Here is a 25,762-nt window from a genome sequence, read left to right on the forward strand (position 1 = left end):
CCCCCCCCCCCTCCCCCCCTCCCCCTTCTTGCCTTCATTCCAACAGTCAGATGGCTCCCGTGAGCGAGTCCCAAGTGGCCGGCCAGCCAGCCGGGCCGCCTGAAACTTATGACTAGCCATGTTCTTCAAACATCATGCCGCAAACCAAAGCGTGGCAGGATGACAGATAGTCCCTTCAATGTATAGTGACAAACAAATTAGTGCAAAGATGCTTCTCGCCGCATACCAGATGTGTTGGGCTCCGTGGTACGGAACAGCCGATGAAAAACTGTCCACGTCCCATCTGTGCTTTCGGCGCGACCATCGGTGCAGCAATTTGTGCTGAACAAAGTAGTGCAAACAGCCAGCCTGATTATATGTGTCATAATGCGAGGCGTGGAGCACTGCTGGGGGAAGATCACACAGAAGCTGGCAGGTTTATTTGATGAGAGGAGAGGGAGGCTGTTAAGCAGGGGAACGAAGGACGGGATGCAGGTGAAGTAATGGAGAAAGAGAGAGAGGTTGAATAGATAGGGTGCAGGGGAGCTGGCTTATAAAAGTGAAATAACGAAAAACTGAGGGAAATAAAAGTGTGAAATACAAATTTCTTTCAGCCCTCCAAAGACATAAATTGTAGTTCTTATTAAGCTGCACCAAGAAAAAAAATCACTCTCCTCAGCTATTTTTCGCCCTCACACCTTCGCAAGTGTTGCTCTCTGTTCCGGCCGCCGTCCAGGCCACGAGAACGGGCCAATTTGTGTCCAGCCCCACACCTGCCTATTGACTCCCGCACACTTCCAGATTGGAGACCACACGCATCGGCACCACGTACTGCCGAGGAGGGCGAAAGCGACACAATGCACCCTCGACAGGGTCCTCAGCTCTAAGCACACAAACACGACGGAAATTGAGAGAGCGGCAAAAAGGCCTTCGAGGACGGTGGTGGCGCTTGGCGTTCCCGCTTTGCGTCGAGGCCGTAGGCGGCTGCGCATAAGCGTCGGGCCGCACGAGGAAGCACATGCCTTGTGACGGAGGGAGGGATAACAGCGAGAAAGAGATGAGCAACAACACGCCGGGAGGCAGAGACATCCTGACCTGCTTAGTGTCATTACACCGGCAGACTTATCTCGCTCGCTCTGCCTTGTAAATACACTCGAGTGCTTGTTATCAAACGAGCGAGGCGACAAACCCCATCCAGGTTTGAGTCCCCGGCTTCCTCTCCATGCTTGTAAATGAGTCATTCTCATGGATGGCAGCCTGCATTAATATTCTGTTAAGAAGGGAAGCGAGTGCGCATTAAATCCGCCACTTATCAGGTAGCGATCGTGATCTGTGTGGTACTTTGAATAAAATAAAATAAAATGAAAGAAGAAAGTCATGCCTGTTTGCTTTTAATTGCCAAAAGGTATTCGGGGGGAGGATGGTGACAGCATATGGATCTCATATCTATTCCGACTCCATCTCCAGGCCTCGCATTTCAACAAGTTCCTTTTTTTAGGATGACATGCTGCTTGTGTGTTTCTTACTACCCGCACCCTTTTCATAAAGGCCGCCACAGCACTTTCGGGTGCCATTGTTCAGAGGCCGCCATATTAGCGCTAAAAGCTTTCGCAGTCGAACGCAAAAGCGGCCCGAAGGCAGCACGCTTTCCATACGAGGTGGAAAGGAAAATGCGTTTCAAAAATGTATTTATTTTTAATATATTTTATGTTACATGAAAACGCATCTTTTTGCTCACTTCAGGCACGAGGGATGACATTAAAAAGCTTTCATCCCGACTGTGTTCTCAAGTCTCCTGCCCGCATTGAAAGTGAGGCTCTCAGAGGTGTGAGTGCTCCGAAGGGATGCAAGCGGGCATTAGAGCCCCTCCCCCCCCCCCCCCCGCTGAACCTGTGGCGCCGTACGCAGGGCCTCTGTGACAATCCACAGCCGTCACAGAACTCTGAGCAGGTTCCTCAATGACACTCAACCATGGCAGGTCGCCTCTCCGGAGCACGGGAGTGTACTCTGTGTCTCGCTGTCGAAAATGGAATAGCGGAGAGAAAGAGAGAGAAAGCGGCATTGAATTTTCCCCTGCGCCACAATATGATTAAGCGATTCAATGTCCACTGGAGCTCTTCTGCTTATACACTCCACAGCGGGATACGGTGTTGTGTTCTGCTGCCACCTCGGCGTAAAGTAGCCTTCGCTCTCCATGAATACAAAAAGGCTCTGAATCGTGTCTTTTATTATATCACATGTAATATTACACTATGTAATGTAGCAAAAAGTTATATAATACAGCAAAAGTGGAAAAAAACGTGTGGAGTAGAAAGAAAGATTTGACTTAAGGTAGGGGGGAAAAAAGCAGTATAGTATATTGACAATCAAATGAAACTACTACACATATACTGTACAATATGTTAAACTGTAATGTATGATTTCAACAGTACAGTAGCCTTCGGTTTGTGAGAGTATTTCCCTCTTATGTTCTCAGGTCATTTAGAGATAATGCTGCTTGATTACCAATTTACGAAAACATGAAAAAACCGTTTTGGGCTTCTTTAACTGGCGCAAAACAACCCCAGCCTCCATTGTCTGTCTACATTTCTTAATTATAGCATTCTCTAAAGAACGGGCTTATAACTGTGTCTGCTTGACAACGAGCCGTAAAAGGCATCAACACGAATACCGCTTGTCTCCACGTACATTTATGTGACAAAGCTTGTGTTACTCACAACATAGACATCGGCGCAAAGAGACAGCATTCACAAAACTGTCTGTCCTTGGCACCCATGTCCACAGGAGCACATGTAAAGCAGATGGCCTGGCTACTCCGTCCTCACTGCTGCTAATCAGGTGCTAAATATCCATCAGTCTGTGCTAATGCATCCCCCTATACCTCTTTCCATCCAGCCCCCCCCCCCCCCCTCCACTCACTGATCAAGTGTAAGTTCATTCACATTAAGTGCTTTTCTAGTTTCCTAGTTCATTGGGACTTTCATGTGCTTAACAGCAACAAACCAAACTGCAAATTAAATGGCAACACGTCCGTCACGCACAGGAACGCTCACACGTACGCGTTGACAGGCAGGAGATACCGGCGCCTGGAGAGAAAAAACAAGCACATTAGAGGGCGTTAACATTCCTTTATTTCATTAGGTAGATAAGTCCCATGCGTTTCATCCCATAACGTTTACAGTGCTCAGTCCCCGCCCTGCACCACAGAATCCAGGTGCATCTCAATCCCCTTTACCGGCACCTTGCGTCCTCCCCTCACATCTCAGTCCCTCCCGCTGAAGACTCGAGGAAAGAGGAATAAAGGAGACTCAACTTCAGATCCTCTTCTCTCTCTGCGTGAGTTTCTGCAGGTGTTAACAGCTCTGTGGTGTCTTTTGATGCTCTGGAGTTTGTATTTGCACATATATGTGCTGTCCATATAACAACCAGGGAGCACAGTTGTCCTGCCAGAGGTGAATCAGTCTGCAGGTTTTTCCTTAAAATGAAGTGATGGCTAAATAGCATATTTAGATACATAGTTGCTTTTTTTTAATGTAGGCCTCGGATGCACGAGTTCAGAAGTGAGAGAGCGAGAGTCGATGATTTCTCCTCGCGCCTGTTTTAGTCGTGTCTCCTGTCGCTCATCTGACCCATTGGTTATGCTGAGCCATGGGGAAATGTGATTGGGCTCATTACCCTTCTCCTCAGAACTGATACAGGAAGTGCAAGGAGAGAGAGATTCTCTTCTCCAGCTCATTTTGAATGGACACCGTCACCAGCGTTGTCACTATCAGGAGTGCATGGCCATCTGCCAAGGCTCTCCCTATCTAACCTGGCTCTCCTCTGCCTTCCCCCGCCTTTTGTGCTCTGGAAACAAATGAGTCCGAGCGTCCTCTCCTCTCCTCTCGCCGTGTCCTGGTGCAGTGGAGGATGGAGACTATTGGCATGCATTGTCTCGTCCGTTCGGCTGGCTGGAGAATAAGAAGGGATGGATGACAGATACCGTGAAGGGCGCGAAAGGTAACGGTGTCCACACCGGCGGCGGTGATCGGTGGGTTTGATGAACTTTGGCACCAGGCTGTGTTTCTTTCCTCCCAGCTTTGACAGAGGCCATTGTAAATTCAACTTACTTGCCCCAAATAAAGCTCTGATGTCATGTGAGGTCACTGGGTTGGGGTTATTCCATTTTTCCACTTTTAAAACAACAAAGTCACCTAAAAAAGACGAAGAAGAATTAAAGATAAAATCGATGGATATCTTTTTATCAAAGGACATCGTTATTTTCATACTATCCTGGTACTAAATATAGGAAATGGGTACATTTACACTTAATTACTTCTAATTAATTGCTAATAACCTACAGAGACTATGCAGTGCACGGTAGGTCAGTTCGACACACCAAAAATGTGAATGTCCTCTTAAGTCAGCATTCAGTAAAACCAATATGATGAATATTTGCTTAGGTTTAAATTAGTGCTGGGTAACGATTCAAATTTTGAATCGCGATTAATCGCATGATTAATCACAAAAAAAATCATTAATCGCGATTAAAAATTGTAATCGTAGAGGGTGATAAGAAGCTGTACATGGAGGGACTTAGGACCCAGGGGAATGTAGGTGAAGGAAACAGGAAGAGATGGAAGAGACGCCACACAAACAGCTGTTCACCACTTGCTGCCGGCCGGTTATTGTGTTAAAAATGTCCGCTTAATAGTAATAAAAAAACTGTTAACGCGCGATAAAATAATTGTAATAATTAATGAATGCGATAATAACGCGTTAACTTGCCCCCCAGCACTAGTTTAAATGAAATCTGTGTTTAACCTTTAATTAGTATCAAATTACATAACTATTCTCTGCAAACGGACTACTTGTGTGTTTTCATTCATAAAAGGCTTAAAATATGCCGCGTCTCTCTTTGGAAAAAAACCAGCCGCGCTACACAAACTGTAAACTCCGAACACAAACTGCCTCTGACGTTATACAGCTCACCCATAAATCAGAGTGAAGTGTGTTTGTACCGGCGCTTCATAAAGCTATCAAAAAACGATCAGAGGTGGCATTTGGGGGATGACCTCTAAACTGCGCCGCTTACCACTGCGCAGTTGATTCAGCATCCGAGTTATTGAAAGCGTGATGATATTTTCTACTCAATAGCCACTTCCTGAGACGTTTGAAATGAACTGCGGTCTCATTGAAAGTGAAAAGGATTGTTTTTGTTTTTTTTGTCGCTTTGAAATTATGCAGACCTGAAGAGCTCTATACAGAAACGCTCTGTTCTGACTGTGAACTTATAAGAAACGCTCTGAATACAGAATGAAGGGTCTATTGAGGCTTTTATGCAGACCAGCGATGTGTCTAACACTGGAGCAAGTGCATAGAATTAGTTTCCTCTTTAGATCATTGGCCTTTTAAGGGAGGGGGGGGGTAATAACTATTGAATTAATTGCCATGAAATTATGCGCAGACGGATGTTTCCCAGACGGATGTAAACTGTAATAACCTTGGTTATCCCTTAACCTTTCACCTGGCCGCCACCATCAGGTCAACACTTTGGGGTGTCACGGTTTCGATTCTACATTTTAAAAAAATCGGTATAAATAAGCTTTCAAGTCAAAAGCAGGATCGGTGAGTCTACCCGTATCATTTCTTTTCTCCACCCCCGCTTGTTTGCGTGTTTCCAAAGGGGAAAAAAATAACACTGGACACAGCATGGCTTACCTGTAGCCTGCTGCTACACTGTTTCTTTTTTTCGAGACACCAAGGCCACTCCCGGAGTTTGGAGATGACGGAGAAGCAACGAAACTGAAAAAATCCTCCTGCTTCTAGTCTAGTAATAGTTTGTAGGCTGCAGAAAATTTAGAGACGGCAAAGAATAGACACTGAGCAAATAGCATTCACGCCTGGTCAAGACCCGATTTCAATGCTGGCCAGATCACATCTAGGTTTTGGTCGATCTAACTCTGCGATCACATTGCGTCCTGCATGCGTTTGCACCTTGCATTCGTTTTTTGTTTATCCTTATACAGATACAGATCCCATGTTAATGCCGGGTGTAAATAGGGCCTTAGCCCTGTCTACCTCTTGGAAACCTTTTGACCTGACAGTACATTTATTCTTTATTCACATCAGCACTCAATAGAAAGAGACTCTTAAGTACAGTAGCAATTTTCTCTGGTAGGTTCAAAAAGGCAAGAGGTAGCATCGGGGCCAGTTCAACATACTTTGAGCCAATTGACAGAATACTTATCATCACAGCGAAAAAATTATAAACCTTTTCTGGTCATATTTGGTGACCAGATGTTAAAAAACCTGCCACTTATTGAATTTAGTGTGAAAGATAAAGGAGCTCGCGTCTGCTTGTGTGCTCTACACACCTGTAGATTTGCACGTTGACGGCCTCAGTTTGTTCTCTAAGGAGAATGAATTTTCTCATGCTCATAATATTGTACACACTTGCGTGCATCCGGTCACACCAACTCATGCCTTATTGCCCAGTGGGCCCTTTGACTTGGCAGAAGCTGTTGAGTGGCTGGTTTCCGACCCCCCAAAATATACATTGCAGACATTTCAGCCTGCAGTGTGAACCTCCCGTTTGTTAATTGCCTGCAATTTCATGCTTGATGTGAACATTTGTCTTTCACGCTACACAGGAACTGTATACATTTTGCGTGACAAATGCAAGAACCGGTTAAGATGCGCTGTACAGAACCAACAACCTCTAATTTTGCCGCCCTTGTAAACACACCAGACAGCCGTGTTTCGTACTGTAAAAAGGGCCAGGGGCTTTAAAAACAATACAGACTGATTTGAAAATGGTCCGGGTAATGACCTTGTTGGCCGAGGGAGTCGTTTAGCGCCAAATTGCTGCTTGTGTTGGGCTTTAGTCCGTAATTAGGTCAGAATGCAAATGATTGTATTGTGATGTTGGCCCGCGAGGACCAGCTCCAGCCTCGGTGTTTAGAGTGTATCCATGTGTGTCAGAGTGACTCATTGAGCCCCTCTAGTGCTGTTGAGCTGCGAGGATAGAGAGAGAGAGAGAGAGAGAGAGAGAGAGAGAGAGAGAGAGAGAGAGAGAGAGAGAGAGAGCAAAGGGGGTCCAGCTCATTCACAACCTCGCGCTCTTATCAAAACATGTTTATTGCACTGTAATGTGCCCCTCGGTTTATGCAGCATTTAGCATATAGCATTAAGGACTGTGGTGGAGAGAGGCGGGGAGCTTGGAAGGCGTCTTGACCTCGGGCTCGACCTCTACCCTCCCGCACACCTACACAAACTCACCCCAGATCATTCTCTTCCGCTCGCTTTTTATTCCCTCCTCCATCACCTCCCCCTACTTCTGTCCACCTCCAGCTCCTCTCTCTCGCTCTCTTTCTCTCTCGTTGCCTCTCCCGTTCCTCTCTCTTTTATTGATCATTAGCTGGTGTTGGGGGGGGGGGGGGGGGGGGGGGGGGTGTAATTAAGGAGCCAGACTGGTCTGTCAATTCTGCTCAGCGCTGCATGGAGTGCACCAGACCAAGCGATGGCCCTAATAGGGCTTCATACTGTAAACAACACGCACACCTGGACAGCAGCAGGCCCCGGGGAGGAACGGGAGAAAGCCACTGTCGACAAGTTAGGCCTGATAAAGAAAGGAAGTTTAGTACTGAAGATATACTGTCTGTGTGTGTCTGTGTGTGTGTGTGTGTGTGTGTGTGTGTGTGTGTGTGTGTGATTTCAAATGCCCAAATAAAATCCAGTTACACAAAAAAATGAAAGAGAAATACAATACACATTGGTAAATGTATTTTCTCTTCATGTATGCGTTCGGTGCGTCATCTCAGGTTTTTGTATCCACTGACAGTGAATCGCTTGTCACTGTGACATGGATCTTCCGCGCCACATTAAAATCAAGTCAAAACAAAGAGGAGATGGCGTTTCAGTGCGGTCCATCAGAGAGCCGCGTATTAGTTTTCATGAACAGCGAGAAAGAGAAAGGAAAAAACACTAATTTGACCTGAAATCATAATACACTATATTCTCTCTTCTAATATCTGCCACATGACTGCTTTAAGAAGATATAGCACTGCTCGGACAAAAGCATTGAACAGCTGTTCTATTAATTTGACCTAATTGTTTCAGGTCCTCTAATACCTCATGAAACGTAACTGAACGTAACAATTTTAGGGGCGTCAGTCATGCTCATGATCAAATGTCAAAAGCTTGATTTACAACAACTTTGTCCAGTTAAGAGAGTTTGGTGAATCCGACATCTGAAGGAGCACAAACGTCACCGAGAGAGAACTTTTAGGATTAGGATAAGAATGTTCTTGCAAGAGCCCAGTGTGTATTGTACTTCACTTCATGTCTTTTGTTTGATTTCTGTTCATGAGTTCTTTTAAATCTTCCATGTGTGTGCATGCGCGTGCGCGGGTCTGCGTTTTCTTCCTCTTGTGGGCGTGCATGGGTCTCGGCGTGAACCAGTGTCGGCCCGTGCACGGGCAACAGAGCGAGTGCGCTCACGAGGCCAGTTGTCGCCCGTGCACGGGCCGACACTGGTTCGCGCCTTTGATCGATAAAACTATCAAAACATCTCCGCCACTGCCCTCTTGTTGACTCTGCTTGTCTCTTGTCTCTCTCCTCCAGAGAAAGTCAGTATGCTGTCAGCATTGATCGCCCCCTTCAAGTACATAAGCCCTGGGACCAGCAGCACAGAGGACGAGGACAGTTTAAGTAAGCTGCCGCCGCTTTTTCTTTCTCTCTGTCGGCGCGCTGCGCTAATTCCCTCGCTGGCGGGCCTAATATGGAAATGATCTGTCTGTCACCCACGTAATTAATTATTTGGGAAACGGCGTCTTTGATTACGCACGGATGTCAGCGTGTGTGTTAAAATCTGTATTATCTTTAGCTGTTGAATATTAGATTTGAGTGTGATAAATAAGTCATGAGATAGGTGCTTGCGCGCCTGCATGCGCTATCATCTACAAATCTGCCTCAGCCCAGCCCTGAATGTCAGCACTTGATCCCAGCCTCCCATCCCTCCATTAACATTCTTGTGGCAATATCTGAACACCCCATTTTTGTTAATTTCCCATCAGAAATGCAATACGCCACCACTTCCCCGTAACTAGGTTTGAAGAGCGTATCACAGCTGTTCAGGCTTTGCTCTCACAGAGGACAGAAGTGTGAAATAAAAGCGGGCTACAGACATTTTATCCTTTCATGGAATGTCTGCCACTCGACGTGATCCCCACCCCCGTTACAAATAGGATTGATGCTCTGCATTGGCCACGGGGGCCAATGGTTCCCACTTACGACACAGATTCAGAACCAATTTGGAGGCAGATTACGAGAATGATTTGGCAGATAACATCGCCATTTTTAGGGGATTTGTGTTTGGATTTTAAAACACTTAAATATGATAGAGCCTCGTGGTATGAAGTGAGCTCGGCTCAGGGAGATGATTGCAGATTTGTTCATTACCATTTCATTGTGTATAAAGTGGCTCAATTTTGCCTGGTAGATTTTCCCTTGATTCATTTTGTTCAGCCAGGATACATGCAAGTGTCACGCAGTAATAGTTGCTTTTTTTCACTTTGACATTTCACGTTGTTGTTTTTTTTTATTTCAGGCACCAGCAGTGCAGAGGTAAAGGAAAACCGAAACATTGGTAACTTAGAGGATCGCTCCATTGGATCTGCGGAGTGCCAGTCGCTCTTCTGCTCCGACTCTGCAAGAAGTGGCGGCCCCGGCCTGAAGAGGAAGCGGCCACTGGAGGAGGACAACAACGGGCACTTGTGTGAACTCCGCCTGATCTATAAGAAACTGTCCTGGTCCGAAGCTCCAAAGAACGCCTTGGTGCAACTCAACGAGCTACGGCCGGGCCTGCAGTACCGCGTGGTGTCTCAGACGGGCCCGGTCCATGCGCCCGTCTTCTCCATCGCCGTGGAGGTGAACGGGCTGACTTTCGAAGGCACGGGCCCCACAAAGAAGAAAGCTAAGATGAAGGCCGCCGAGCTGGCCCTCAAGTCCTTCGTCCAGTTCGCCAACGCTCCTCAGGCCCACCTGGCCATGGGAAACATCTCAAACCCTTCGGCCGACTTCACCTCAGATCAGGCGGACTTCCCTGACACGCTCTTCAAGGAGTTTGAATCTTCGCCGTGCTCCGATGGCCTCTCGCTCTGCGACTCAGCAGCGGAGAGCGAGCTGCTGTCGAGCGAGCTGCTGAGACATGGACGGTTGCTCCGCCATACCTTGGACCTGATGGTGCAGGCCCAACAAAGGCTAGGTGGGATTGTCCCAGATCCGGAGGCCCCCAAGAGTCCCGTGGCGTTGCTCAATGAGCTCCGGCCGGGCCTGCGCTACGCCTGCCTTTCGGAGCGAGCTGAGGGCCGGAGGCTGCGCAGCTTCGTGATGGCGGTGCGTGTCGACGGGCGGATATTTGAGGGCTGCGCTCGCAGCAAGAAGCTGGCCAAGACCCAGGCGGCCCAGTGCGCTCTTCAGGCCCTCTTCAACATCAGGACGGCCCCCGAGGGGAGGACAGGCCTCAAAGCCAGCAGGAAGAGCTGCCCTCATTTACCCCAGGTGAGTACAGACACATCCCCAGCGCCCGTCTTCTGCTAAGCTTTGGCAGCTCCCTCCACTTCCTACAGAGGCCTGTAATGACCAAAACAGCAGGCGCGCAGCGAAAAGCCAAACACTCTCCAACAAGTAATTAAGGAGGAAAGGCGATAGAGAGTTCCCCAGCCACATCCCCAGTTCCCCAGACACATCCCCAGCACTGATAAAGCAAGCTGTCATTTACGTTGTGTCAAAATATAGTGAAAATACAGATCACAAATATGTGTGGTTGTGTTCTGCAAAGCCTGTTTCTTGAGTAAACAATATGTTTTTTGGTCTATTTAAATTTAAAAAAGCTTGCAAATGTAGGTAATTATTGTCCTTGTGCCTCTGACACGAGCAAGCTGCATCGCCACCCAAATTAGTTTTTTTCTTTCCTCCTCGTATGTGTTTGTAGAGCTGTAATTGGGCGAGTTTTGCAATTTTGCAAGATCTCCTGTTTCCTCATGTGTGGCATCACAGTGTCTACAAACATTAATTCAATCTGTTGCCCAAAGGAGATAGAAAAGCAAAGAGCAAATCGACAAACAAACCACCGAGCCCAATCCCATGCTCATTTACCCAAATATGTAAATAGCAATCAGAGCCAGGAAACTAGTTTTTGAGAAACTTGAGGAAATTGGAGAGCCTAAAGACATCGTGGCTGGATTGGCTGGCGCTTGTTGACAATCATTTAAAACTTCATTCCAAAAAGAAGAATTTCATCGAAACTGCCCTGACTAGATAGTCACACTGAGTTTGGTTGTTTACTATTGTCTGCATAGAGAAAATATCCAACCTGACCAGGTCACTGGCATGATGGCAGCTGAAATCTAAATTGTAAAGCCTCCACTGTCCTAATACGACACAAAAGAATGTGCACCACACTCTTGAAGTCTTGAATGGAAAATAATTAAGCCCGTCCGTACAGTGCACATCCAGAGCGTCCTTTCCCCAAAGTCTTTCCTTGAAGCCTTCTGTCGACACACGCGCCACCATATTGTGCTCCCGCGCATCCTGCAGGGTAACGTGTCGTATCAACGCTCTTCCAGCCTTGAAGAAATAGACTGGCGAGGGTGTCCTTCCCCAGAGCACGACATCAACCCAACAAACCTGCACATTTGCCTGGGAGAAACTTTTTTTATATTTTTTCTCTCCCTTTTTCTCCCTGCTGCCACGGTGTCTAAAAGGATTTTAAGAGGATTTGCCGCACCCGTTTAGTTCCAGAAAGCACTCGCTTGTGGAAATTTCTTGAAAGTCAGCCGTGCTGTCTGCTTTATTTTCACTGGTAAAGGACAAAAGCGCACAAAGAACATGTATGCGTGCGTGCATACGTGTGCGAATAAACATGTGTTCGTGGATATGATGGGTTACATGTCTGAACTGTTGCGTAATGTCAGTGCGAAACCCCTCCAGCTCACGCATGCACACACACACACACACACGCTATGTTCACACGTGAGCCAACCTCTCCTGCCAAGCACTGATTGCATGGGCAGTGGTTGACTACACTGCAGATGTGAAGCGTAGTGCGGGGGTGGTTGCCAGCTGTAGCCTGAGAGTAATGCAAATGTTATGGTGGTTTGCCAAATTATGTGTGCCACATTGCTCCGTTCTCTTTTCCCAGAATTCCCTCTGGCTGTACCTGTTGCAGGATAAAGCTTTGTTGAGAAGAAGTTAATGGGCCGATGCAGTATAGAGCATCGCCCTGACCTGAGAAGTGTATGGTTTTATCGACAATTTCCATGACACTATTAAGTTATACATATGTTGTATGAGTATGTTTTTTTGTGTCATGGCCTTATAATTAATATATTTTGTATCCCCAAAATCATTCTCTAACCTTATTTTAAGGTTTTACCTGTGAGGCCAAACCTCTTTACCATGTTGCTCTAAGCTTAAAAGAGAGTGTTCAATCTATGGTATTAAAAATGTTCCAAATTAATAATTTTACCAGAAACCTTATTATGACATTGTAACAAATCGCAACTAAGCTGAGCAATTTTTACCTTGTTTGAACGTGGTGAAAAGCTGAGTGACGTCACGGTTTTGAAACCCTCGAGTTCGGCATTTTGGCCGTCGCAATCTTGGATTTCGTCTCTGTCGCCATCTTGTTTTTTTGCAACCAGGGAACGGAAGTGACCATATTTGAACTGTGGAGGAGTGATGGCGCAGTAGTGACCTTTTGATCACAAGGGAGCCAGACTAGAAAGTGGCGTTGAGACCATAAACTCATGTTTGCAATGTTTACTGAGGTAGTAAATCAAGTGAGAAGCAGGGCTATTTTCTCATAGACTTTTATACAATCTGACTTCTTTTTGCAACAAGATGTGCCGCACCCTGATGGCCATTAGAAAGAATGCTAGTTTAATGCACTTCCGCATTGGCTTCACTTTTAAGAAGCAGCGGTTGCCATCTGGTTTTACCGTTAGCCTCCGCGCTAGACAGCTAGCTTGCTAATATTATTTACATAGCTTGTGTTACCGTTTATTAGCAAAGATTAATGTTATTATAAGTAACTCAAAGTTACAGTGATTAGTTCAAAGACGATATCCAATAAGACCAAATTGTGGTAATACACAGGGTCAGAGCAACACTGCTACATCCTCCTTGTAAGAATACGTGGGGACGCAGAGAAGAAGAAGGGTTCAACACTTGAACACTGTATATCAATGGAGGACAATGGAAGTAATAGGGGAAGACAGGGCAGTAATATGAGGATATTGCATTAACTCAACAGATTGGAACATAAGGATGAGGAGTCCTTCAAACTTAGCTGAACAGGGTGACTGGTAGCTTGAGAATTCAACCCCCCAATGAAATATTTAAACTCTCGAGAACAGCATGGTGGTGTATTCTGCTTCACATACATACTAAGGAATAATACAGCGAGAGTGACAAGACAAGCATACTAGTGCACATCCACACAATGTAATATACTTTTTTTCCCTGCAGTAATACAGCCTATACTTTCCTCTATGCCTCCTACGCTCATGTCTATGGGAATTGACTTTTAACAGTCGTTTCAGAAATGAGGCATCGGGCAGCAGTGTGCTTGACATTAAAGAGCTATTTATCTTCCAGCAAGGGCTTTAATTTTTGGTTTCCTTCATTTAACCTTTATTTATCCAGGGAAATCAAATGAGAATGCATTCTGCAGAGATATCTTGCCCTACACTGACTTCACCCTACTTATTCATAGCTGAGTGATAGGCCCAGTACGACCACAGTCAGCTACATTAAGCAGCTCTCCTAGGGCTGTGTCTAACAAGACGTTTTATGGCCAGGTGTATTATTTTGTGTTAATTCTTTGCGATGAGCATCGCTGAGCATCTATTTTGCGCTTTAACGCTGCACATTTTGCGTTGGAAAATGTTCAACCATGCGTTAAATGCTGCGCTCGTCCTTGTCACTTTGTTTTTAGCCGGGACAGACAGGCTAAATGGTAAATGGACTTGTATAGCGCTTTTCTAGTCTTCTGACCACTCAAAGTCCTAGAACACTACATGTGATCATTCACCCATTCACACCCATTCATACACTGATGGCAGGAGGGTATCCATGCAAGGTGCCACCTGCCCATCAGGACTCTAACTAACATTCATACCCATTCATACACCCGCATGCACAGCTAATTTGGGGTTAAGTGTCTTGCCCAAGGACACATGGACACATGGACGTGGACTAGTGGAGCCGGGGATCGAACCGCCGATCTTCTGATTGAAGGACGACCCTGCTCTACCACTGAGCCACAGTCGCCCTTATGCACCACAAAGACTTGATCAAGCGTGTTCTACTCTGCATATGTAAGCTTCTTATTGTGTATGTAATGCTATTGTTTTTATTGTCTTTATGTTTTCTGGACCGCTGGACCGATCAAATATCCCCCTGTGGGATGATAAAGTTAATCTGAACCAATGAAAACGATGGCCCACAAAAACTCATGAACCCTGTCAGACCGGCATGTCCGTCCTCTCTCTCTTCGTGCGTCAGCCTTCCTTTCAACCAGAGCAACAGCTAGAGCCGTGACAAAATAACGCTGTGCCTCCAAAGTGCTCTCAAGCTCTGGGTGTTATCAGAAGAGCGACAGGTGTTTTCAGCTGGGAACCTTAGTGCCATAGGGAGTTTACTGCCTTGCTCAACAGCACATGTTCAGTAGGATTTCAGGGAAGCATGATATTTCTAGCTGATCAAGGGATTCAGTGTGGGAGCCAATTCTCTAAGGGACTGTACCAAAAGGATTGGGGTGAGGCTGAATATAATATAATATAATAATGTCTTTGATTGGTTAAAACATTTGACCTGTTTAATCCAGTTTAAACAAACTCCGGTCCGTTTGCTTGGTTAGTCCGGTTCGTTAAGGCTGGCGTGAAAGCTGCCAATCGAACCACGGTGCGGACCAACAACCCAATCGGTCTCGGACCGAGGCGGCTTGAAAAGGTGGTCTCAACCCGCTTCCAAGCGGACTCTGGAGCGGTTCCTTTGTGGTAGGAAAGCAAACAAACCACACGATTTTATGATAGCAGATATGTGATTTTAGCACGTTTTCAAAAGCTCAACGACTAATAAATCTATCTGCTCATCGTGGAGTCTGTTCATGACACAACCTTAAAATTGATCTGTATGAGGTCATGTATATAACCTCTTTATGCAAGTCAACACAAATGCGCGTCATTTCTTTGCTGTAAAACTGCTGTGCTTGTATCCAAATGTGTGCACTTTGTCAGTTCATTAAGTCCTTTAAAAAGTGTGTGACAGCAATCCTACAGTAATAGGCCCTTGAGTCACAACACGCTGCATGCGCCTCATGCAAAGGGGAATTTGCACAGGCCTGTCTCTACCTGTTTAGTCATTATTCAGAACACGCGGTCGATTTGCATTCTAATAATACTAAGAATGCTTCAAATCAGTTATTTCTGATGATGCAGGACGACAATCGCCAAAACTGTCTAGTCAACACGTTACATGTCAGTTTGTATGAATGTTTACTCTCCTTGGTTGGTTTGTAATTAGGCAGTGTGAAGAGGATCCCGGACCAGAACTAAAATGCAGTAATGTATCATTTTCTTTCCTCCCTTGGTTCGGACCGAATGAACCAAACCACAGGTGTGAAAGCACCCTCCGTCTTCATTATTAGTCAGTGAGTAGGAAGCTGTTCTTGAATCGTGCCCGTGGCACTCTAGTTAGCGGGAAATGTCTTTGCCCTATTAAAGCCTGCACAGCGAAGTGAGAAAGTGCAGCAGTAATCCAGACACCCATTTCACCAAGTGGAATCATTACCCCACTGTTCGGGCCTTGATTGGCCACTTAATCTCCCCTCGCCGTCACAATGCACTGCGTTGTTGCCAAGTTAACTGAGACTTGTGTGCGGCGGTGGGCCGGCACAGAGTCAGCAGGTCCACGTGGAAGGACGGCACGGGGGGTCCAGCAGTCAGGACGCCGCACTTCGCCGCCACCGTGGATTCAGGTCTTGTGGTTAGTACAAACATATGAAACACACCAGAGCATTTTAATTTCTCATCATATCAGCAGGGATCAAATGTGACTGTAAATTGTCTTTTAGTTTATTGCGGTGCAAAATGAATTGATTTAGTTATCTCCAAACGTGAACCAACACAGATAGAGAAGGATACAAGGCTGGTCAAGTGGAGTAATTTTCCCCGCCTCCGCCTCGGCAAATTGAATATGATTTCAGACACGTGAAGGTGACCCCTGTCAGCCGCTGAGCCGCTCGCAGATTGTTTTCTTTGTCTAATCTCTCCCACTTCTAATCTGTCTCAATATAAACAGCTGTGACAGGCTGATCATTAATTAATATTGCCACAACAAATTAGCGACAGCGATCGCCCAGCCAAGCGCCCCTGTCTAAGATAGAAATCCACCAAGTCGGAGAGGGAGAAGGTGTGAACAACACATTAGAGAGGAGTTGATTAACAGCTTCGGAGACCTTGCAGACAGTGTTACAGCCTCAGCATGTAGACAGTGATGGCGACGGATACACACAAAGTGACAGCTACCGCAGCACACTGTACCCACAGGTTCAGCTGCGATCGTCGCCATAAGTGATGCAGCGCAAATTGACTGATGAAACATCTGCATTCATCGGTGCTTCAGTCAAATAACATTCCTCTTGCAGTTGAATATTTTATAGATTGGTATTTTAGATGGTTAAAGGATGCTCCTGGGTTCTTGTTTGTGGGTTTTAGTCTTTGTGTTCATCAATAATTATTACATTGTACACACTACGGTTATTGCTGAGATTGGAGAACATGAAGATTAAGCTGCGCAAATAGTTATACAGGTTTTAAACAAACCTCAAGGTTAAGCTAAATTAACTTGGAAGAAAAAACAAAGGCGTAGCGTAAGACGATGACCGAAATCGGCCGTTAGAAACGTCCTGTTCGTTTTGACTTCTTAACATCCTGGTTCAACTTTGATCCACCGGACTTACCATAGTTGTGCGCTCATACAGTGTACTTGTTCCATGGCGGATTAGAAACCTGTACATTTTTGCATTCACATTTTAACTTTTAAAGCGAGACTATATATGATAGTCGATGTTATTGTTTAAGTCATTTTTCAAGAAAAACTGCCTATTGTTCCCTTGTTCCAGATGATCTAATGAAAGGATTTGCTTCATTATGAAAGAAACACATTTGCACTATTGAGTCCTGGCTGTTTATGAAGAGTAGAAGAAGAATCAGTGTGTTCCATGTGCAAAAGCTGACAAAATGTGGAATAATAAAACAATAATGTGATAAAATATGTAAACCTTTAGGTCAAAGGACTAATAGACAAACACAGAGGCAGTGTTTAGTATGAACTCATGAGCTACCTGGAAGGATACCAGAATGAACACGAAGACAAAACATGTGTGTGCTCCCACCATCCATGAATGAGTATTTCATAGGTGGGAAAATGCACACGCGTACTTACTCAACAAAAACAAAAAGGAACAGATGGGCTGGCTTGAATTTAGCAACAGATGTGATACAGTACGTCATTGCGAAGAAAAACAAGAAGAAGAAAACCCCTCATTAAGAGCCTCAGGATGTACAGTAGTGTTCTCATGTAGAAAAGAAATGCAGTGTTTTCTTTTGTAGCTAGCTACTGAAGTGATACTGATGTATACACGTTGGTTTTTTCTCTGTCTGCTGCTCTCTGAAATCACTTTTTTGTTTTTTCCAAAAATGATATAATATTTCTTCAGTGAGTTGGTGACAGTGTGGCTCTGACAGCTTGATGGAGAAGCAGCGGGGGGAGGGGGGAGCGAAGGTTCAATTACTTTGGTGGGTACGATATTATCATACCTGAACAAGTGGCAAACAATAGCCCATTTGTAATAAACTGGAATAATCTTTTAACGATCACCAGTTGTTGCTTTATTTTTTAAACTAATCCGGATCTTTGACCTTTGTAAATGAGAGCGACAAGGGAATTCCTTCTGTGCATCCATAACGTATCTCATTACAATTTGTCACTTAGCATACAATAATAATTGGAGCAAAAAAGCCACTGTTTGCTCCTGGACTGTCAGTCTGCCCTTTCAGCAGCCACTTACCTCATCATGTGGTATTTAAAGAGGAAGCAGCATGGGAGAGTGGAGATTTGGGTGTGAAATTACTGAACAATAATGTCTACCCGTCTGAACGGGAGCACCCTGTACATGGAAAGGTTAGAATCCTCCTCAACTGTCTAATATGTATGCAAAATATGACCTATGAGGTGGCAGGCTGTTGAATGTAATGTACCACGTCAGCATGCAGCTTTGAGGGAAAATCCCTTCGCAGGGAGCAACAGAAATGGGGTTGGTCGGGTCAAGTCACCTCGGATACACAGTCAAACGCCCCTGTAATCTGTTCCAAAGGAGCGAGGCGCTCCTGTTGGCTCCTCTGCTCGCCATACAGTATCCTACACCGTCTCCATTGTTCATAACAGTCCTCCATTCCTTCCTTCCTTCTCTCTAACGCCTCCTTCCCCCCCCCCCCCCACAGCCTTCTAGCCGTGAGCCAGAGCATGGCTATAATCGTTTCTGAAGAGCCTCTCACACTTCATTAAAAGCATAATCAAGTTCATTACAATTTCATAGGCGTTCAGGTACCAAATGGCTTCCGATAAATCACGACTATTGGTCCTGTGTGGCTGGCATGTGTAGGTTTATCTCCGGCTCTCAGGCAGGAGAGCGGCGAGGAGGAGGAGGAGGAGGAGGAGGAGAGGTCTGGATGTCTGGCCTTTAAATGACCTTCCAGCCTGGAGCAATGGACCGCTCTGTCATACACGCTGGACGCCCAAATCAGCACGCATCACAGCTGGGAGATCAGATCGTTCACGAAGTCGCTGACGTACAGTTGGCAGATCAACAGATGTGGCTCCATAGTACTGTTTTACTTAACACGCACGCTGCAACCATGTTATCTTCAATATACTCTGTTATCCATCTGCTCTGCTCTTATTAGGGAGAAGACCAATATTCATGCCATGAATATTAGAATTGATATTGTAGACTTAAAGGAGGAAAGGAAGATCAGGTTCCCAATAACCGTGTCGTATTGATAGATTAAGCAGACATCAAACTGTGTGATATTGATCATATTAGCATTAGCTGACACTTGGCAGTGGCTGATATCACATATTTGCGCCTCTCTCTTGGCATTCTGGCTCAGAGGACTGAAAGTCTTTTTAAGGTTTTTCCACCACAGGATCGTTCCCAGGGGACCAAGAATCTTTTGAAAAAGTCGCTTCTGCATTACAACCGGAGGTGCCAGCGACTACATTCAGTTCCTGTACGATAGTTTTCGGGTGACGAAAAAGTCCCTCGTATTTCCTCATCATGCAGGAAATATCAGAGCGGAGTCTGTCAGGGCTTTGGAGTTTTCGTCTCTTTTTTACACCTCTGCGTGTATTATTTTAAGTACTTTCTCAAACACATTAGAGAAAAAAAAGAACAGCTGCTTTTGAAATGTGATATTCAAAAGCAGCTGTCGTTTTTTGTTTTTTTTTGTTTGTTTTTTATGTGTTATCGCTCTAAAGTGTCTAAACTTCATGGTTCTGCGGTTGCGGGCGGAAACACAAATATGAATGCGGAAAACAGACTTTTAATTTGGTTCCATAGATGCTGGATCTGTTTGGTTGAAACAAACTGTTCATTGCTTTCTCTATGTTAGATGAACATCAGTCATGCAGCAGACTCCATGAGAGAAGGTGGCCGGAGAACGAAGCAGATTTTGTCGATATTACCTTGTTCCACAGTTAGTTTGTTTCTTTTTATTCTAGTAAGTGGATTGTTAATGATTGACGTTGGTGTTTTCTCAAGTGTCTATTTGGAATTTGCAAATGCTGTGACAGGAAGCGTTGGACTGACTATGGGATGCATTCCTCACTACATGTTTGAGAGCCACAAATAACTTCTGTTCATTTTCACTACAGCCAACAATGTAGAAGTGTTTTGATAGGGTGAGACAGACAAGGGGTGGAAGTGAAAAATCCATTATCCCATTTGCAATTACACATTTTCTTTAAATACTATAACAGCTTGCCTTCTGGTCATCAATCAGTTCATCTATCTGTCGCAATTACTCTACAAATATGGTGATGAGTCATCATCAGCCGTGAGACCATTTTATATCCTCAAAACAAAATGTCCAAAACATCAGTCCTGTTCTGCTGCTCAGACATTGACACACATCCCTCACCAGCGACTGTCCCTCTCCACCCACTCACATGCCTGGCTGATCACTTGGACCCTCTGGGCCTCCCAAACCCCTGTGGATATTCTCCCGAGGGTCTTCCTCCCCTCGCTTCTATAGCTGAGGCAACACGGCTTGTGTTGCTGACATGCTCCGCTTGGCTGCGGGATGGAACACGAGCCAGGGGGTGTGTGTGTGTGTGTGTGTGTCTTTTGACGACCCCTATGTTAAAATACCTATCTGTACATCAGTCTGGTAACACCTGTATTGATACAAAGAAGTTTCTTTTTCCATCACATCCGGAAAACACATCCTCTGTCAGGAGTGAAATAACTTATCGACGATACAGAAAGATGCTCACCTGGCATGCTTAGAAACACAATGCACTTTAAGGAGGACCTGGTTACCTGGCAACTGCTCCAGCTAAAGAAATAGTCTGGTCCAGGAGCCCCCTTTTACACCTTGTGTGTTTTTTGTACACATTTTTGATTTTGTAGTTTGTTCAGAGCCAGGCTAGCTGTTTGCTGTTGTTTCCGGTCTTAACGCCAAGCTAAGCTAACTATCCGCTGGGTGTACAGACATGAGAGTGATATCGTCCTCTCATCCAACCCAAAATGCCAGTTAAGGTCGCCGCAGTAAACATCTTTGCCTTATGCTGCTGCTTATTGTGTCCACTGGGTCCACGCTTTTGCAAAGTGAAAACCATGAAAAAGTCTCATGTGACCATAATTAGTAGAACACTGGGAATAAACGTAATAGCAGTCGTACATTTTTGTCTGGATTAAATTACCCCAAAGATTGAAAAATAAAAAAAAGAAGCAAAACATCTGTTACCTTTGTTCTGGTCTCCGGGACAGTGCTGTGCCTCCCTTGGGGGGGGGGGGGGGGGGATGAAATGGGAGAGGCTGGAATAAGGTGTATGTATGAGAGAGAGAGAGTGTGTAGGTGTGTGGTGAAAAAGGAGGGGTGAAAAAAAAATAAAAAAAAGCTGGCAGGGGGAGGGATGAGAGGCAGGCAGTGGGGGTGAGGGGAGGCGAGGATGGATGGAGTGCAGTGGCGGGAAAGAGAGGAAAAACCTCAGCGGAACAAAAGACCTTCAGGATTAATTAGGCGTCAGATTGGTTGCGGGGCACAGCGGGAGGGGGGGGGGAGAGAGATATAGAGGCGGGGAGAGAGAGAGAGAGAGTTTAGCATTCTGGGAAGACCTCATGTACCCAGTCCTCATATTTCAACCTGCCTGCCCATGAGTATACAACAGCCAGCTAGTTAAGGCCCGCGCTGTGCCTGGAACCATTGTCCATTGGGTTATGGATGGAGCCCCTTCTACATCTCCATGTATTGTTATGTTTTCCCACCGGGCAACGAGAGGAAACACAGAGGTCATATATGGAACGCATAATGTTTACATGATGGTTTCACCCCCCGTGTTAGGGTTCTCCTCACATATTCAGTAAATGCATTAAAGCGTGCATGCCCGTGTGTGTGTGTGTGTGTGTGTAAAGTTGCAGGGAAATATGCGCAATATTTCATAGTATTCATTCCGTACAGCAGCATTTCCCCTTGCCCGAGTTCCCTTTCGTGATAGCTGAGCCCTGCCAAATTAGACGAGTGTGAATGCACAAAATAGATGCAGCTGAACTCTTACTGAACTTCTTACTTTCTCTTCTCTTATCAGCTTTATTTTTAACAATTGCTCCCAGAATTACTGATTTGGGTCACAGGCGTCACCTCTAGATCTGAGAGGCGGACCCGGAGCTGCCTGTTAATACCGTCTCTGTTGTCATTGTCACAGAGGGGATGTTTCCGGGGCGACCTCTTCCCCCCCTTTCCGATGCAGGAAGTGCTGAACCCTGCATGCAGATGGATGACAGGCAGGGAGTCTAATATCTTCGCCCGACGCCGTCTCCTCGCAAAGCACTTAGCGGATCAAATGGGAGCCGTTCTGGAGGCGAGAGCGAATCATGCCCTTAGAGCATTTGTACCAATCATTCACACGATCATGGAGGTGGGCTCCTGCGTACGTCTGCGAGATATCGCAGCAGCGTGAACTTTAGAACAAAGTCACCTGGGTAGATGGGCTGATTAGCCGTTCGATTGGCTTCACAGAGCGAGTGATAAAGCTTTGACAGATTTAGTTATATGGAGGAAAAAGAAAAAGAAAATATGCGGCTCACAGCATGAATAGTTATGATATGCTTTAGTCTGAGCCTGAAAGGAAAAGTTTTCGTTCCCGGTGACTTTTAAGCTCTTAGACTAAGAAATGTTTGACCCCGGCTCGCTGTACTTATTCGTCACATTCGGTAAAAAGATGATGAATTACTAATAGCGTCGGCAGAGTCGTCCTCACGGTTGTGTCAAACTTTAACTGCCGGTGCAGGACGCGCGCCTTTGAATGCATTTCTGCCGTCGCTTTAGCACCTGGTTGCACGTCAGCAGGTACATGACAAATCCATTCCCGCTGCGCTGTTTCCTGTCCCGGCATCCCGGCTGAATTTCCAGGGCCCGTGTTAGACTCTCCTGTGCAGGATGATGAACTAGCACTGCTCCTGCTGATGGAGAAATGAAACACCGCGGTCACCGGTTGACGAGGAGATGTTTACGCACCGAAGGCATTAAAGGAAGTAGATTCATCTTAAAACACGCCAGTGGTGTGTGACGTAACATGCTTTTGTGTGAGGATGCTTTTAGTGTCACTTTTCACCCTCCAGAGCAGGTTCATATGTAGTTATGAGGTATACGCAACATCGGATATTGAAGAGGTGAGAGCTATTAGCAAAATATACAGAATCAAATAAATAATAATAATAAAGCAGAGGTTAGTCAGGTGTTAGCATAGTGATTCTTTCCTGTGAAAACCATGTGGTGATTTTAAATGTTTCCATAGAACTGGAGCACAAATTGTTCTGATATTGATCGAATAAAATTACAAACATGGCTGGATTATACGTGTGCATTGTTTCCTGTGATTGGAGACAACTAAAAACAAAAAGATAATTACAGAATGTCAATATATTGAACGGCTGTTGCAGAAAATAGCTGACCGTAAATAGTATCACAACTGGGTTTGAGTTCATGAATATAATAAAGTATTTTAACTGCAACTCTAAACTAGATAAAACGTGAAGAATGCATCGTCACAAACAGAAAACGGAGAAGTTGACATTTTGAAGAAACGTGGTTGTGACGGGACTAGAACCAACGATCTGCCAGAGGAACGCGGATCATGTTGGTGTCAGTGTTCTCATGCTTCTTCAGGTGGATTGTTTCTAAGTGCTTGGTCTCTTGCAGCGTTTTACCTGCGGTTTAGTTTTTTTTCCAACTGCTGCGAGAAAATGTCCGTGTTCAGCATTGTGACATGCTGCACTGCCTCATGTCAGTCTTCTCAATCGCCCACAAGCAGGTGGTTCTCATAGCGGCATGAGCACACATGCCTTAGACATACATATATATATATACAGTATATACTGTATATATGCACAGTGCACTACCCTTTCTCCCTTTTCTCCTTTTGTCAATTCCTCCCACTTGCTTTCTCTTCTTTTCTCTTCTCTACAACAACCCTAAAGTCGAGCATCTTCCTCTCGAAACCACTTCGCAGAAAGACTTTTACAGCTTCGGCTTGTTTCGATGTGGCAGCTACTTCACACAAACAGAGCTGACATTCAGTGCTCTCACTCGCTGCTGCTATCAAAGCGGTTAAAGAAGATGCGTCCACAGATTGTGAGTGTGAAGAGCTGACGATCTCCCCTTTCTTAAGGTGAACCTCCTTATTTGTCTGTTTGATTCTTTTGTCGTCTTTCCCCTCGCTCTCACACATAGTGACGGCGTGCACCGTGAGCACCAGTGAAGGCGAACGGCGTGGTAGATTTCCTGTGCAAATGCCTCATAGCTTGACGAGCATTCAAGTGAAAGTACAACATGCACGCACGTACGCACCTTGTGTGTTCTTCGCCTTTCTTTTGCTACTCAGTTTGATATTGACTCTCCTTTCAGTCTATTGTCACGCCTCTCCTGCTCTCTCCGCTGGCCTTCTGCAGGGGCTTATGAAGTGTGTATGTGTGTGTGTGTGTGTGTGTGTGTGTGTGCGTGTGTGCGCACTCGAAAGGTTTGGCGGAAAGGAAAGAAAAGGTGACAAAAGGGAGCATGTGCATTTGTTACAGTCTATCTGGGGTTCTGCCTACTCTGCAAACGCCACGTGATGGATTTTTAGCAAATGTTAAAAGAGCAGGGGCCACAGACTGATTTCTCCGGCACGCTCAAAAGCCTCTCGCACGCCGTTATTTGCATTCATTTCATCCGCCGGCTGTGAAGTGCATATTATATTGTGTCGAGAAGGCTGTGTGTGTGCGTGTGTGTGTGTACACGGCAGTTGGCGGTGAGAGGGATCATGCTCTGTTTAAGCCTCTTCTGTCAGGGGATGTTTGTTAGAAGCCACATTTGTCAGTGCAGAAATAAAAGCAGCTATATTCTCCAAAGGGCAGGTGTAAACTTATCGCGACTGTCTGCAGTATAAACGTATCTCTGTTGTGGGGAGAAAACCTCACATCTCCAAAATGTCAGCTTGACCGGCTGTGTGTGGAGTCTGACATCCATGCATTCAGTTTGTCGAGGGAAGATTTGAAGGGTTGTCATTTGACCCCAAAGGTGAACTTTCTCACCCCACAAAGGAGCATGAAATATGGCAATCAGTGAATTTAATGTCCCACCCAGCAGTGATCGTTAAACATCTCACTGGTTCACAACCAGGCCTGAGTATCCAACGAATATGGATACTTTTAAGGATATGGATGGATACAAAAACGAACAGCATCCAAACGATACAACATTCATCATCAATAGTTTTCACCAGATTTCACTCAACACTCAACTAATGTTTGACACCTTGCATGAGTTTACAATAAACAGGAAACTCACAAGCTGAAGTTAGGGGCCGTCTCAAAAGTGCATGCACAAATTAGCGTTTCTCATTTTTCTTCATAGTCCCTTCAACCCAAATTTATTTTCATGTGATTCTCCTCTCATTGCTTTCACACTATTCTTAAACATATGTTATTATCATAGCTAATATTGTGCTGTTTTTCCTTATATAGCAATCATAGACTCTTCAGACCAACTGTACACTTATTTGTACCCCCTACAATTTATACACAACCTCCAAGAAAAAATCATAAAATATGGCCCAGTGCTGTGATTTGTATGGTCAAAAACAGACAATAAATGTTACAGTGAAAGGTCAATTTCAATAATGACTTTGGGATTGTTTTATAGTTTATTCTGATGTCAGAGTTTTGCCCCATGCCAATGAGCTTGCTAAATGGCAAGGCGATTTTTGTCCCAGCCATTATGGGAAGAATTACCATATATAGCTTACCAGCCAAGGTGGCCGGTAGATATCTATAGTCTGACGGCCCAACAGGATTTGTCCCGGTATGCCAGATGGCCAGCACCGGGATTGAAGTGAAAGCAAACCAGCAGCTTTCTCCAGCTGCATAGTTTAAGTAGATAGTTTTGGAGATTTTGTGCATCTTGTGCACCACAAT

At 45.3% G+C, this 25,762-nt stretch overlaps 1 protein-coding gene across 1 annotated transcript in view; it reads left to right on the forward strand.

Annotated features, from left to right (window-relative positions):
- The window catches only part of adarb2 (adenosine deaminase RNA specific B2 (inactive)), a 153,847-nt gene that overhangs the window by 88,168 nt on the left and 39,917 nt on the right, over positions 1 to 25,762 (forward strand). Inside the window, exons 2-3 of the mRNA XM_076112641.1 lie at positions 8,584 to 8,670; positions 9,569 to 10,521. Coding sequence (XP_075968756.1) covers positions 8,584 to 8,670; positions 9,569 to 10,521 — 1,040 coding nt within the window. The remainder of the gene's footprint in view (positions 1 to 8,583; positions 8,671 to 9,568; positions 10,522 to 25,762) is intronic.

The sequence above is a fragment of the Anarhichas minor genome, unplaced genomic scaffold (genome assembly GCF_050575085.1).
Source record: "Anarhichas minor isolate MPS153535 unplaced genomic scaffold, ASM5057508v1 ptg000050l, whole genome shotgun sequence".
NCBI classification, from domain to species: Eukaryota; Metazoa; Chordata; class Actinopteri; order Perciformes; family Anarhichadidae; genus Anarhichas; species Anarhichas minor.